The 16,043-nt window shown below is 36.8% G+C and overlaps 1 protein-coding gene across 1 annotated transcript in view; it reads left to right on the top strand.

Moving 5' to 3' along the window:
- Pla2r1 (phospholipase A2 receptor 1) overlaps nucleotides 1-16,043 on the top strand; it is a 112,782-nt gene that overhangs the window by 51,165 nt on the left and 45,574 nt on the right. The window contains 1 exon segment of the mRNA XM_026393095.2: nucleotides 4,788-4,957. Within this exon segment, the coding sequence (XP_026248880.2) occupies nucleotides 4,788-4,957 (170 nt within the window).

Raw genomic sequence — 16,043 nt, 5'->3', positions numbered from 1 at the left:
CTGTGTGATAATTTCGTGCCAGCCCAGTTCACCTGGAGTGACCCTGACTGGTTTAGTCATGTGTCACAACAATATACAATATCACAAAACTTTTCCCTACATTTTCTTCTAAGAATTTTAAAATTTTAGGTTTTATGTTTAAGTTTTTAATTAACTTTGAGTTCTTTTTTTTTAATGGTATAGAAATCCAATTCATTCTTTTGCAAGTGTACATCCAGTTTCCCCAACACCATTTATTGAAAAGACTGACCTTCTCCATGAATGGTCTTGAACCCTTGTTGAAAATCATGTGACTATATATGCAAGAGTTTTCTCTGGGCTTTCTGTTGTTCCATTGATCTATACGTCAGTCTTTGTGTCAGTACCACAGTTTTGATTACTGCACTTTGTAGTATGTTTTTTAAAATATAGTATAGACTTTATTTGGATTCTAATTGTAATAAGTTTTGAAATCAAAAAGTGTGAGACCTCCAACTTTTTGCTCTTTTTCATTCTTTCAACTATTCAAGGTCCCTTGAAATTCCATATGAAATTTAGGATTACTTCTATTTCTGAAAATAAAAATTATATACATGTATGTAGGATATATATTAATATAATATATATAATCATTGGGATTTTGATAGGGATTATTTTGAATACATAGATCATTTGGGATAATATGGACATAGTAATAATAGTAATCCTTCCAAGCCATGAACATGGGAATGTCTTTCTGTTTATTTGTGTTTTTAATTTCTTTCATCAGCATTTTGCAATTCTCAGTGTACAAGACTTTCTCCTCTTCTGCTGACTTTATTCTTAAGTATGTCATTCTGTCAGGTGCTATCCTAAATGCAATTCTTTTCCTAATTTCCTTTTTTGGACTATCCATTGTTATAGAACACAGCTCACTTTTGTGTGTTGATTTTGTATGCTGTAACTTTGCTGACTTCATTTATTAGTTCTAATAGTTTTTCCGTGTGTACAAAAAAGAAGCTATCTTTTTAAAGGCACGTTTTAGTTATCCACTTTAAAGTATACAATAAAGAAACTCTCATTAGTAAAAATTAAACACCAAGAATATAGACTAAAAAGTGACAGTGCTCCTTCACCTACTGCCTATTCTCTTCTCTTCCCCAAAAGGAACCACCACTAACAGCTTGGAATTTGTTCTTCTAGGTTTATTTCTTCTGTCTATATTAAGTCTACATTTGTTTTCTAATAGTTTGCAAGAAACAATTTTCGAAAATTTAACATTCCTGGTTATTACAGGAGGCCACCAGAAACTTGTGACAACAATGATCATGATGCGTGTCTCCAACTTAAAACTATTGATAGTCTATTTCCATTCTTCGTTTACAAGAAGGAGAAAGAAGCTGGTCATTTTTATATTTTTCAACAGCAAAGTCTGTTATTTCAAATGGCATAGAAAATGTTGATAATTGTGTAATTGGGAGACAGCAAATTACAGTTACTTAGTTCAAAACCAAGTCTTTCCAGTGAAATCTTCAACTTCTCACACACACACACACACACACACACACACAACCACTATTTTTTAAATTTCATTTGCTAACAAGTAAAGCTATACTTTCTATGTGTTACTTTTGTTTTTAATTCATTTTGGATAATACAAACACAATCATTATAGTGCTGCTGTCTGCTACGTGCTGTGTTATTCGTAGACAAGAAACCTTTTTTCCAATTACATGCCAAATTTTTTCCAGTTAGCCATCACTGCTAAACTGATGAAGAAACATAATGATCACTTATATATTAAGTAAAAAGTACCTCCTCTTAAAGTATGTACTTTTAAAGTGCAAAATGCTTATTCTGAAATGAAAAAAATTTACTAATGCATATTAAAAATATGTTGCTATCTTTAAATTGCATTTTTAAATTAAAATGTAATGTTTAGCACCGTGAATAATTTTTTTGCAAACATAATGGAACTTCAAGATGTATTTTTCTTGTTTACATTGAAAACACAAGTGATTTCTTAACTTTTTCTAAGGCATTAATTGGAAAAGTTAATTTCTTTCTGATTGCAAGAATTATTCTCCTAGAATATTTGATTTTGTAAGTAGGTGCACATAAGCAAAATATTTTACCACTTTTTTTTAAGATGACAAATAGATTTTACTTTATTCAGTTCCTAGAGATAGCATGCTATCCTGGTTCAAATAATAATACGGAAGAATGTACATTATATTTGGTTATTTTTGTTTCCTGAAATCCCAACAACATTTGAATTAAACAAGCTCAGCAAATCAGACAAAAAGACCAGATAATACAAAACTCTGGAATGTTCTTTTATGAATAATTCTAAAACACAGGGTTAGAAAAGCCTCTGAAAGATCATCTTCTATATTACTGTAAGGCAGAGTTTTTTTTTTTTTTTTTTTTTTACCCTATCGGTGTTTGAAATAGTGAGTGGTAAAGAATATAAAATGACCTCTTGCTTCTTTACCGGGTGGAAACTGATACTCGAGACATTAAACGCTATTATCCAGATTTAATATCTTCATATTGTTTAGAAAAAAAGAAATTTTTTTAGATTTTTTTTATTGTTTAGAAGAAAGACATTTGTCACATTTCTTTACCTTTTAAAACTGGATCAAGAAAACCAGAGTCTTGTTTTGACTTAAAGGCTTTAGGATTTAATGTATGAGTATTATATACACTACTTCAAAAATACACTTGCCAGTTCAAAAAGCCGAAGGTTTCTATTGTCTCAAGCAATGATAAATAGAAATAAAATAACAAATCAAAGGGGACTAAATAAATCTACAACCAACAGGGGACACAAGCAATATGTTGTCATGAATAATGATACCCAAGGCCAAGTTCACAGACAAGGTCATTTCCCTGCATTATCTGATAAATGCCATAGTATAAGGTAATGGAAAAACCAGCAACATCCCCAGACTAAACACTGGCACAACAAGCAGTGCCTGATCATTGCACCCGTGGTGCACAGTGCCTTGCTGGCCTCTAACACAGCAATTTCAGACACCATGTGGGGACAATAACCATGCCATGCTGCCTCGGAGGGATCAGGAAAGCAGACCAACAAAGTATAAGGAAAATTATGACAGCATCCAGGCAGCATTCAGCTTGATATACCTTCTTTCTGAAGCACATTTATGTAAGGTTCTGCCCCTGTGTGTAATTACAAAAGAATTTGTCTAACTTCAAATGGGTGCTATTTAGACTGTTAATAAAGTATTTGCAGAAAATATTTACTAAAGCATGAAGAAAACCCATGAGCTCTGCAAAGATGCATACCACGGATGTTTTTAGTCACTAAACATTTCTAGTGGTGTCACTTCAAATTTTAACTTCTTTCTGTTCTTCCCCGCCCCACCCCCCCTTATTTCCTTTGTGACACCTCTGTTTTCCAATGATCCCACTGCTTTTACTTCCCTTAGCAAGTTAAGAATGCATGGAAAATTTTAAAATCCAAATAGTATTTTAAAAGTCTAATTTGCTTTCTCATTGTGTTCCTGGGTAACTTCATCAGGACTTCATTTCCCATTGACTCAGCAGAGCTGGCCAGAAGTCACCACTGTTGGAAATTCCTTCTAACTTTATATATTTTGAAAATAGATTTCTCAAGACAGTTTCAAAATTTAGCTTTAAATTCTTATCAGGTATGCATTGGCGTTTTCTGTGTGAATGTATTCATGCTGGAAAGGAAGAATTGCCACCAATCATTGAACACTAATTCATTCAGCTGTTTGGGGAAAATGCTAGTGGACGTACTGGCTTATAGTAGCTCCTTCTGCTTGAATTTATCATCAGTGAAAATGCACATTTGAATAAGCCAAGAACTCCATGTGCCTGTGAACAAACTGATTAGGGAGACACACAATTACTACTCAGATTCTTTTCTCACCAAGCAAGTGTGGTGAGTGGGTGTGTGTGAACTCTGTAGTGTTAAACACTCATTCAGAAAAATGTACTGTTCTTCCTCCTCTCTCCTGCCAGCCCCTACCTCCCTGCACATTATGGCATGGTGTGTGGTATGTGGCCTAAACACAAAACAGGCCCCATCTTACTCTAAGAAATGTATGGTTCGCTACATGGACTTTCCCACCTACACTCTGAAACCAAAGTCAGCCTCTGCTCCTTGAAACAGTTTGTTAACGATTTGAATATGAGATTCTCCCCAAAAGCTCTTATGTTAATGCAGTAGGTGAAATGATTAGATTATGAGGGCTGTAATCTAATCAGGCTATCCTCCTTTGATGAACTAACTGGGTGGTAACTCTAGGAGGGAGGGGCATGGCTGGAGGAGGTGGGTCACTAGGAGGCGGAGGTGCTGGAAGGGTTCATTCCCTGTGTCCCCTTACCACTCTCTGCTTCCTGGCCACCATGAACAGACTCTATCCATCATGCCTCCATTACGCCTCTGCCATGATGTTCTGCCTCACCCTGGAGGCCCAGAGCAATGGTATCTGTCAACCATGGGCTGAACCTCTGAAACCATGAGCCAACATAAACTTTTATTCCTCTAAGTTATTCTGGCTGTTTATTTTGGTCACAATGATAAAAGGCTGACTAACACACAGTTATAAAAGTCTATAAGAATGAAATTCTCCTCGTGTATTTCTGGAAATTACACTGATGTTTGGCATTTATTAGTAATGTTCAGTATCTTTGTGTATTTTCCTGCTCTGTGTTCTAAAGAATTAGCAAGAAATGCTTACTCTGGTGCCATTCTGTGCACTTCATTATGTTTTAATGAGATTTTTTTATTGCCTAGAAACGTAATGTAACCATTTCCTTTTCCCCTTTCCAAGGTTTGAACAGGCTTTTATTACCAGTTTGATCAGTAGTGTGGTGAAAACAAAGGACAGTTATTTTTGGATCGCTCTGCAAGACCAAAATGACACAGGAGAATACACTTGGAAGACCACAGGACAGAAGCCTGAGTCGGTGCAGTACACACACTGGAACGCACATCAACCCCGTGAGTAGAGAGGGCTGCAGCACCTACTCCCCCTCACTTTTTCCTTCTCTTTTATTGGTTCCAAATCCCTTCCACCCCTTGGTCACCTCTTTTGAGTCTTCCTTAATGTTTTCTTACTGCCTATGTTAACTAAAATGATCACCCCGTTTGCAGGGGGTAACATATAGTCAGTTTCTAACATAGAGTCCACATGCAGCTGTATGATTTGGGGAAGTCACTTAATCTCTCCATATGTTTCCTCATTATTAAGGATAGCAATAGTATCTACAGAATTACTCTGAGGACTAAGTGAAATATTACACAGTTCCTGCTGCACTGTAAATCATACATACTAGCTCTTACTGCAGAGAAAGAATGTGTAGAATTTTTTTCTAAAGCTACATAGAATATAATATCATGGTTATCCTGTTAGGATTCCTCACCCATACATTCTAAGATGTGGGGCCTCCTCTGTGCTGCACCAGCCACCAAGGTGAGCACCCTGGAAAATCCCAGGACCCTACAGGAGGGTCTGATTGTTGTCTACACGCTTATATTTCCTCAACATTTATGAGCCAGATTTAACTGTTTAAAAAAGATTCCCTAGACTTCCTGAGGTTAAAAGAAAGAAAAGAGAGATCAAAGAAAATCCGTTTACAGTCTCTCTGTTGAACACATGGTTGAAGTACCTGTACTTTTTGAAGACTTCCAATTCCCAGCCCCGCATGTAAGGAGCTTAGAAGTTGCCATGCCATCCTAACAAGCAAAGAGCTGAACAAACTGAGAAACCAAAATTCTCCTTAGAGCCACCAAAGACATGAGATCACAGAGCAAACCACTGCCCCCAAATTGGAGAGAGAGAGACAGAGGATACAGAGATCACAACTTACTGGAAGAGAAACTGACCAGCAGAAACCTCCCCTCAAACCAGTGCTGGGCTTAGAAATCCTGAACTGCAATGGATGAAGTTGCTGGAGGCTCAGCGTAGACAACTCTGAGAGTAAAACTCCAGGAGGGCCCGGGTCACAGGAGGCTCACACACTTTCATAGCTTCTTCCTCTTGAAACTCTAACAGGTCCTCACAGTGAGGATCAGAGAAAATTTTCCTCGTGCTTTCACCAGAAGGAGAAGGAAAAGAACCTCTATTTGCAGGGGGGGGGGAGGGGTACTGGGAATTGAACTCAGGTTCACTCAACCATTGAGCCACATCCGTAGCTCTATTTGGTATTTATTTAGAGATAGGGTCTCACTGAGTTGCTTTGTGCCTCCCCGTTACTGAATCTGACTTTGAGCTCATGATCCTCCTGTCTCAGCCTTCCAAGGTGCTGGGATCACAGGCATGCGCCACTACGCCCAGCCAGGAACCTTTTTTAAATACACCACAACATTCTGTTAACAGAGTCTCACCTGCTTGAGTTTCATTTGAGCATAACCTACCTGAGAGGGAGAGGAACTACCCGGCTCCAGGACTCTCCAGCTGTTCTATCACACTGAGGAGAGAAAAACACCTGAGAGGCTCTCACTGAGGAGGGCCACAGTCCAGAGGCACAGGACAGATCATTTAAAGACTGAGGCCAAGTCATAGGATGTGGACACTCCCTTTCGCCCATACTTTCCACCATCTTACTAGAGGCCTGTTTCCTGCAATTCCTTTTTCCAAGTACATTATGTCCACCTTTCAACAAAAACATTACAAGGCATACTAAAAGGCAGAAGACAGATGGAGAGTCTAAGAAAAAAAAGTGAAAATGAAATGCTATATATAGATATCTGTATGTATCATAATAGAAGAATGCTTTAGTGGGCTTATGATACACTGAGTAGAGAATCTTTGAGCTTGAGGATGTGACCATAGAAACTTTCAGAACTGAAAAAAAAATTTTTTTTCTTAAAGAAACAGAATATTATAGCCAAGAACTGTGGGACAACTATAAATGTGTAAATACTTGTAATAGGATTATCAGAAGGAGAAGAAAGAAAGAAACACAAGCAATATTTAAAGCAACAGAAACCAAGAATTTCCCCCAATCGATGTCATTACCAAACCACAATCCAGGAAGCCCAGAGAACACCAACCAGAATAGTTCCCCCAAAACAACCATAGCTAGGAAAAGCAGATTCAGACTTGAGAAAATAAAAATATAAAGAAAAATTCTTGGAAGAAGCCAGAGAGGGAGCAAAGATGAGAATTAAATCTGACTGCTCCTCAGAAACTATGCAAGCAAAAAAGAGAATAACGTGAAATTTATAAAGTATTGAGGGGAGAAAAAAACCCAACCTAAAATTCTATAATTTGTGAAAGTATCCTGTAAAAGTGAAGGAGAATTTAAATCTTTTATGATTTTATTGAATGTGTGGCCAGTAGGCTTGCTTTGCAAAAATATTAAATGAACTTCTTGGGAGAGAAGGAAAATGAAATAGAAACTTAGGCCTATGTAAAGGAAGAGCATTGGGAATGAATAGTGAAGATAAAATAAAAACTTTTATTTTTCTCATTTTTAATTATCTAATATATGTTCAAAATAATAATAGCAACAATATACTCAATTATAAACACATAACAACTAATTATCAAATATTTGCTTCTATGTAAATGAAACTAATGACAGGGATAAGAGGGACATTGGGTGGTTGTGATGTGTCAGTGTAGCTTCAATTGTGACAAATGTGGCACTGTGATATGTGATGTCTACTGTGAGAGAGATTGTGTAGGAGGCAGGGGAGAGGATGATATGGGAACTCCCTGTGCTTTCACTTCATTTTGCTATGAACCTAAAACTACTATAAAAAATATTCATTAATTTTTCAAAAATTATACATTTTAAAGGTACAAGCAAGGTGTAATCAAGACAAATTATTTTGTGTGTGTTTGCATATAAATGGGACACCTGTAATCCCAGCAACTCAAGAGGCTAAGGCAGGAGGATCACAAGTTTGAGGCTAGCCACAGCAACTTTAGCAAAACCCTCAGCAACTGAGTGAGACCCTGTCTCAAAACAAAAAATTAAAACAACTGGAGATATAACTTAGTTCAATCCCCAGTACCCCTCACCAAAAAAAAAAAAAAAAAAAAAAAAGCATCGGTTTAGGAAATTGTATAGAAACTGATGACTTCCCATAGCCCAAAATGAGAAACATCACAATTCACTCAACAGAACAATCTTCTGGTTCTGCAACTCTGTATTATTAAATTGAAAAAAGCAGTAAAGTTCCATGTCACACCATTCTACAAAAAAAAAAAAAAATTAAAGCTCAGGTATCATTTCTATATACTTTGGAATATTGTTGGGAATATACCTGTCAAAATAAATTAATACATTTTGAGAAGACAAAATTTTTGGTTTTTAACGTTAACTTCCTTGGGGCATATTTAGATGTCTGAAGTCTGGAACTAAAGCAGAGCTTCTTGTCATTCATAAGTTTCTGCTGTAATTTATTTGAGTGGCACTACTCTTTTTCTCTTTTCCCTGAAGCAAAAATAATGCTGTGATGCTCAGTTTGGCTGCTCATGCTGATTGACATTGAGTAAATTGTCTCTGAATAAGATGAAAATGTAAATCTTTTTTGAAGAAAATAGCAATAATAAAAGCTCCAGTGTTCCCCTTTTTTTCTTTTAAATTACAGCTTGTAGAAACACCACCCTAAATCACATTTTCTTTACTGCCTGTCAAAAAAGAATCCATTATCTTGGGCCTCATATGAGAATCTTAATCCAGCAGAAACTGACTGTCTGAACTGACCACTGAACAGGAAGCCTGTAGCTTTTTATAAACTCAGCTAAGACTCTGTCCTTATGTCCTACTAGCAAAATATTCCATCTGTGCTAGAATCACAGTTCTGCCATTTTGTCTCAATTTTGTATTATGTTCATCAAATAGCATAATACACCACCACATACCCTTCACCAGGCATCAGCAATGATCAACTCATGGTCAATCTTGTCTCAGCTCTACCCTCACCCACGTCCCATATTTTCTCATAGCAAATCCCAGACATCATATCGTTTCACCCACAAGTATTTCAGAATTATTACCAAAAAATAAAGACATTTTTATAAAAACATGATATAATACAATTATCAAACCTGAAAATAATTAACTATAGATTTCCATAACATCAGAAATCTTCTGTTAATGCTCATGTTTCAAAGTGACCCATAAATATTATATAGGGTATTTTACAATTTGTTTCAATCAAGATCCAAATAAGTTCACACATTGCAATTGATTAATAGATTTCCTAACTTCTGTTTCCCACTTCCTTCATTCATCTTTTGTTTTTCTTAGAATTTATTTGTTGATGATGCAAATGAATTGTATGGCTTAAATTTCCCTAAAGTTTATGCTTTATTGTCTAACACATATTGTCTAATGGGTTACTCTATCCTCTTTATTTTTCATTTAAAAAATCAACATTTTTGTTCTTAAACAGAATCAGAGCCCTGATCAAATTCAGTTTTGTCTTATTTTATTTTGAAATACTATTTCTCACACACTTGCATGTTTTGTCTGGAGATACATAATGTCCAGTTTTCTTTCTTTTTATGTTATTAGCAGCTTTTTAATTTTTTATTTGTCTTTTTAGTTATACCTGACAGTAAAGTGTATTTTGACATATTATACATTCAAGGAATATAACTTATTTTAATTAGGATTCCATTCTTGTGTTGTATACTATGTGGAGTTACACTGGTCATGTATTCATATAGGAGCATAGGAAAGTTATGTGCAATTCATTCTATGATCTTTCCTACTCCCATCCTCCCTCCCTTCCCTTCATTCCCCTTTGTCTAATCCAATGGACTTCTATTCTTCCCCTCCATACCCTCCCTAGTTGTGGATTAGCATCCACATATCAGAGAGGTCTTTGATTTTTTTGGACTGGCTTATTTCACTTAGTATGACAGTCTCCCATTCCATCCATTTACCAGCCAAAATTTCATTCTTTCTTATGGCTGAGTAATATTGCATTGTGTATACAAAATTTTTTGTATCCATTAAACCATTGAAAGGCACCTAGGTTGGTTCCATAGCTTGGCTATTATAAATTGAACTGCTATAAACATTGATGTGGCTGCATCACTATAGTATGCTGATTTCCAGTCCTTTAGGTGTATACTGAGGAGTGAGATAACTGGGTCAAATGGTGGTTCCATTCCAAGTTTTCCAAGGAATCTCCATACCGTTTTCCAGAAAGGTTGCACCAATTTGCAGTCCCACCAGCAATGTATGAGTGAACCTTTTCTCTCACATCCTCATCAAATAAATGTTACTTGTATTCTTGATAATTGCCATTTTGACTGGAGTGAAATTTCAGTGTCATTTTAATTTTCATTTTCTTCTGTGAGGTGTCTGTTCAGTTTCTTTGCCCATTTTTTTATTAGGTTATTTGTTTTGTTTTGTTGGTGTTGAGTTTTTTGAGTTCTTTGTATATCCTGGAGATTCATGCTTTATCTGATGTACAGGTAAAGATTTTCTCCCGTTCTGTAGGTTCTCTGTTCATATTCTTGATTATTTCCTTTGCTATGAAGAAGCTTTTTAGTTTGATACAATCCCATTTATTGATTCTTGACTTCACTTATTGCACTTTAGGAGTCTTATTTAGGAAGTCGGTTCCTAAGCTGACATTGGGCCTACATTTTCTTCTAACAGGTGCAGGGTCTCTAATGCCTAGGTCCTTAATTCACTTTGAGTTGAGTTTTGTGCAGGGTGAAAGGGGGTTCAATTTGATTCTACTACATGTGGATTTCCAATTGTCCCAGCACCATTTGTTGAAGAGCCTATCTTTCCTCCACTGTGGCACCTTTGTCTGGTATGAGATAACAGTATTTATATGAGTTTGTCTCTGTGTCTTCTATTCTATACCATTGGTCTTCACATCTGTTTTTGTGCCAATACCATGCTTGTTTGTTACTATAGCTCTGTAGTATAATTTAAGGTCTGGTATTGTGATGCCTCCTGCGTCCCTTTTCTCTTTAGGGATTGCTTTGACTATTCTGGGCCTTTTACTTTTCCAGATGAATTTCATGACTGCTTTTTATATTCCCATGAAGAACATCATTTGAATTTTAATAGGAATTGCATTAAATCTGTGTAGCACTTTTGGTAGTATGGGCATTTTTACAATATTCATTGCCTATCCAAGAACATGGGAGATCTTTCCATCTTTTAGTGTGTTCTTCAATTTCTTTCTTTAGTGTTTTATAGTGTTCATTGGAGAGATATTTTACCTCTTTTGTTAGAGGTAAAAATTCTCAAAATTTTTTGAGGCTATTGTGAATGGGATAATTTTCCTGATTTCTCTTTCAGCTGATTCCTCATTGGTGTATAGGAACACAATTGATTTATTTGTGTTAATTTTATATCCTGCTACTTTACTGAATGCTAGAAGCTTTCTGGTGGAGTTTTTTTTTTTTTTTTGGGGGGGGGTTCTAAATATAGAATCACATCATGATTGGCAAATAGGGATAGTTTGAGTTCTTCTTTTCCAATTCATATCCCTTTAATTTCTTTCTTTTTTCTAAATGCTTTGGCTAGGGTTTCAAGAACTATGTTGAATAGAGGTGACGAAAGAGGGCATCCCTGTCTTGTTCCAGTTTTTAGAGGGAATATTATTAGCAGTTTTTGATGATCAATGCATAGGCCCCTTGATTCATTATGGTTTGTTTGTGTTATTTTGTTTTTCTGGAGATCGAACCCAGGGCCTTAAGTATGTTAGGCAAGCACTCTGCCACTAAGCAATATTTTCAGCCCCCATTAGGGGGTTCTTGATTCATAGTTGGAATACTCCTATAAGGAAGAAATTCTTGGCCAGTATTTTAGTAACTTTGTGGTATGGTTTTTATAGGAAAGCCAGAATAAATGCTTAATTCTTTCCCTTTACAAAATAATTATTTCTTCATTAGCATCTTCCAGCATTGATCAATTAGAGGTTTGCAGGATTTTTAAAAGCTGTTAACGAGTAAGCACTTCAAAACATATTTGATACATTGATATGTTTTAGTTCATTTAACCTCCTCTACCCTGGGGGCTGAGGGGTTGAACCCAGTGCCTAATCACTGGACCACATCCTCAGACCTTTTCATTTTTTACTTTATTTATTTTTATTTATGTTTTGTGGTGTTGGGGATTGAACCCAGGGCCTTGTGCATGCAAGGCAAGCACTCTACCAACTGAGCTATATCCCTAGCCCTTTTAGTTCATTTCACTTACCCTTTTTTAATGCTTAAGTTGCCCCATCTTTGTGATGGGGATCTCCTCAACAACTACCTCCTGAGTCCTCTTGATGTGATGCTAACTGTCTCTGATAGCATCCTTGCTATCTAACATGATAAGATGTAAATTTCTGCCTCAGACTTAGAATCATCCAGATCATCAAGGAACCCTGGTCATTTTAATGGGGAGTGATATTATTTTCATAGGCAATCTGAGCATATAGGTATTCAATAAACATTTATGGGTTTTTTTTCTAATTTCTAGGCCATTTTGGTAGGCAGATATAGGAAGTAAATGATGTGTGTCTGTGTATGAGTGTGCGTGTGTTTGTGTGTGTGTGTGTGTATGAGAGAGATGAAATACTTTTTTAGTTCAAACTGATAACTGATACTTTCAATTCAAATTCAGGTCTACAAGGTTTTTAACCTTTATCTGTATTTCCTTTCTTTCACTCCAAAACTCTCCTTTCTCAAAAAAAAAAAAACTGAAAATTCTAGTATATATATTTTTAAACAACAACAACAAAGGCACTCTATAGCCCTTGGTATTTTGAGAGGAAATAAAATATTCAGGTAAAGCAGGAAAGGTGGTTTTGATGTCCACTAACCATTGCCACTGATTAAAGGGGAAGATGATAAGATATTTTCTATTCAGGGAGAAACTAATGGGTCAAAACTGAAATATACTTTGTACTTAGATTAAAGACACCATTATAAATGAAGGCTGCTCTATGGGAAAGAAAAAGGTGAATACATCGTTGTTAAGATATTACAAAAGCTTTTCCAGGTTACACGAGAGTTTCATAGGAATCTTAATAGAGGGAAAGAAACACTTGAGATTGCTGTTTTACTAACATGCATAACTGAGATCTAGATCCGGAAGAAGACAACTTCAGGGCCCATTTGCTCCAATTGGTCCAAGTCAGTGGAAATCTGCCAAGGGCAAGGAAAATGGGATCCTAGCAGAGCAAGTCAGTTTGTTCTCCTGAGAATGCCCCATAGATAGTGAGTACTGAGACATCATCAGGTCAGCAAACACAGCTAGACTGATGATCTATTCTAAGGCTCATCAGAGTTCTGAGAAGAACCACATAATGAGGACAAACTCAGCCTTGTTTCTGAGCACCTTTTGGACATTTTCATGTATTTTCAGAATCATACAAGTAATTGCCATACAAGTAAAAATGTGATTGTGGATCTTCAAGGAAATTCTGTGACCACACAAGGGAGAGAAACATGACCAGGGAAATGAGAGAACTCTATGGAGAAGGAGGAACACAATTTGAGCAGAATTCATTCATTCATTCATTCATTCATTCAACTACTCATTATTGAATACCCACCCACTCTGTACCTTGACATTGTCTCATAATAGTCTCAAGTAAATCTGATTTCAAATCCTGGATTAAACACTCACTATGTGGCCTGTGGCAACTCACTAACCTCTGTGCCTCAACTTTTCCACGTGCAAAATGCAGATGCTAATCGCTGCCTCAATGAGCTTCTGAAGTTAAATAAGGGAAAATTCATATAAATGCATAACACAGTGCCTGGCAGAGGTACAGAGCTATGAAAGCTCAGCTTCCCTGCCTGCAGAATTCCACTTTTTTTCTGTAGATAAGGAGAGAGGGAGGGAGAGGGAAGATGGGGAGGGCAGAGGACTTGAGAGGTGAGAATATGATAGGGTTATTGCAGGGAAGGGGAGAATAACTATAGAGATTCAAGTAAAATATTCGCTCAGAGGCAGAGAGGTCTGCCTGGCACAGTCCCCTCCTGCCCTGAAGCCACAGGTTGGCTTGGTTGCTTGCTTTATATTTAGGTATTTGACCAGAGATATAAGAGGTGGAGGATAATGGAAGAGACTAGGAAAATGAATTAGACAATGTTAATTATAGAATGTTTTTCCACTCATGTGAACAGAAATGAGGCTAAGGCAGGTAAGGAGAGTCTGCCGAAATATGAGATTCACCACTGAGAAAAGCAATGATAGTTTTCCTCCAATGAGAAGAGCTATCAAATGTAAGAACAATTTCTCTGGGAGAAAAACCACCTCCACTCTTCCTCACATCCCTCCCCTTATGATTTGGCTTTGCAAGCATCCCCATGAATTGGCTTATAAATTTGGTTTATATCTCCCGTAGCCCAGCCTCCCTTTATTACTCCACTTTACTGCTTCTTTGGGGCTGAGACTCTAAAATTTGGGTCAAATGTTCCATTAAGTTAACCACTTTAGAATACCAATAACATGCCTGCAGCACTTTTCATCTTTGTGGTGGTTCGCAAACATCTCCTTCTTCACTAATGAAGATGAGCTGAATATCTATAGCATCTAAAACCAAAGCTATTTAATCATTGTCTGATGTGGGGAAGTGAGACGAAATGCAAGACCAACAAAAAAAGTATATTACATTTTAAAGTTGCTGATTCAAACTTTTAAAAAATTCTCTGAACGTGCAGGCAGAAACTCATACCACAAAATCCCAGTTTTTATAATGAAAATGACCATAAGAAGAATAGTAACATCCTAGGGTATTTGGGGCTATTCCTATCTTACAGAGTGCTTTTTGATACATGATCCAATATGATCTTCATGAAAACCCAGGAGGAAAAAAATAAAGAAATTATTGTCCATATGCCTAAGCCTTATTTGCAATTAATTAACCTTCTCAAATTTCAAGTTACTATTTATGCTGGGAATTAGAACCCCAGACCTCAAGTTCCAAGTCAGAAGTTCTTGCTTGGAGATTTTCTACCTCTGTTATGCAATAAATGTATATTCCACTAAGCTGTCTCAAAGGAAGGACATCCGAGTCAGGCAAGATGCATATTTTCCTTCCTTTTTCAACTAGAACAGTTCCACAAGTATATTACATTTGGGGCTTCCATATGGATTTCCACAGTTCAAGTCATTGCACAAAGCATGCACCATCTCCCCTATTGCTCATGACCCAGCTGGGCTGTGAGCTACATTCCAAAATTAGACTTAATAGGCCTATAAAGCTCCATTTATGGCAGAGGCAATAACATACTATAAACTCTCTTCCTTGCCTACCCCTCAACTCTCCATCTTTAGTTCTAACTAGTTCTTCTGGGCCAGTGAAGATACCTGGTGGCCTTTGTATGGATTGAATTTCTTTCTCAACTCTTTTTCATCAAGCCATACTTAGCATGTTTCCTCCATTATGTCTGGCCATTTTCACCTCTGTGGGTCTCTTTGATGCATCAGGATACACATATACACAAGTCTGTGTCTTGTAGACTATCTTGTCACCACGATGCCTGATACCTAAGGCATGGTGTGCACCCTTGATTGTCCAAGTCAAGCATCCATTCTTCAGTTCATTATTCTTTCCTCTCTTCCATCAAACTCTGTTCCTTTCCTCCATGAGAGGTTCTTTGTTCATTTTCCTCTATCTTCTTTCTTCTCACTTCCATTCTTCATTTCCCTCTTTTTAATCTTTCTGTGAACATAAAACAATCAAAACATGGTTGACAAGGATAATGCCAGTTACCTGATAGCTAATACAAAAAATTGAATCCATTACTTCTGAAGGGAAATTCAGCAAGATAAATATCTAGTACCAAGTGACTACATTTTTTTAAGTGCCTCTAGGTCCAGAATCGTCACAAGTCTTCAGATGCTTCCTCCATTATGGCTTGCTATTTTCAAGCCCACCTTGAAGATTCTGTTCTTTTTCATCCTTCAAAAATCAGTTCAAGGGCTTAGGATATTACACAGTGGTAGAGAGCTTGCCTAGCATGTTTGAGGCCCTAGATTCAATCTCTAGTACAAAAAAACTCAGCTCAAAGACCCCTTTCCACAAATTCTTGACTGATCTCTCCAGGCAGGCTCCATCACCCCTCTGAAGCCTCCCACCCATCTTTGCCATGGTG

Source organism: Urocitellus parryii, chromosome 1 (assembly GCF_045843805.1).
Source record: "Urocitellus parryii isolate mUroPar1 chromosome 1, mUroPar1.hap1, whole genome shotgun sequence".
Classification (NCBI taxonomy): domain Eukaryota; kingdom Metazoa; phylum Chordata; class Mammalia; order Rodentia; family Sciuridae; genus Urocitellus; species Urocitellus parryii.
The sequence above is the reverse complement of the archived record's forward strand: the minus strand, read 5'-3'. Positions and strand labels throughout refer to the sequence as shown.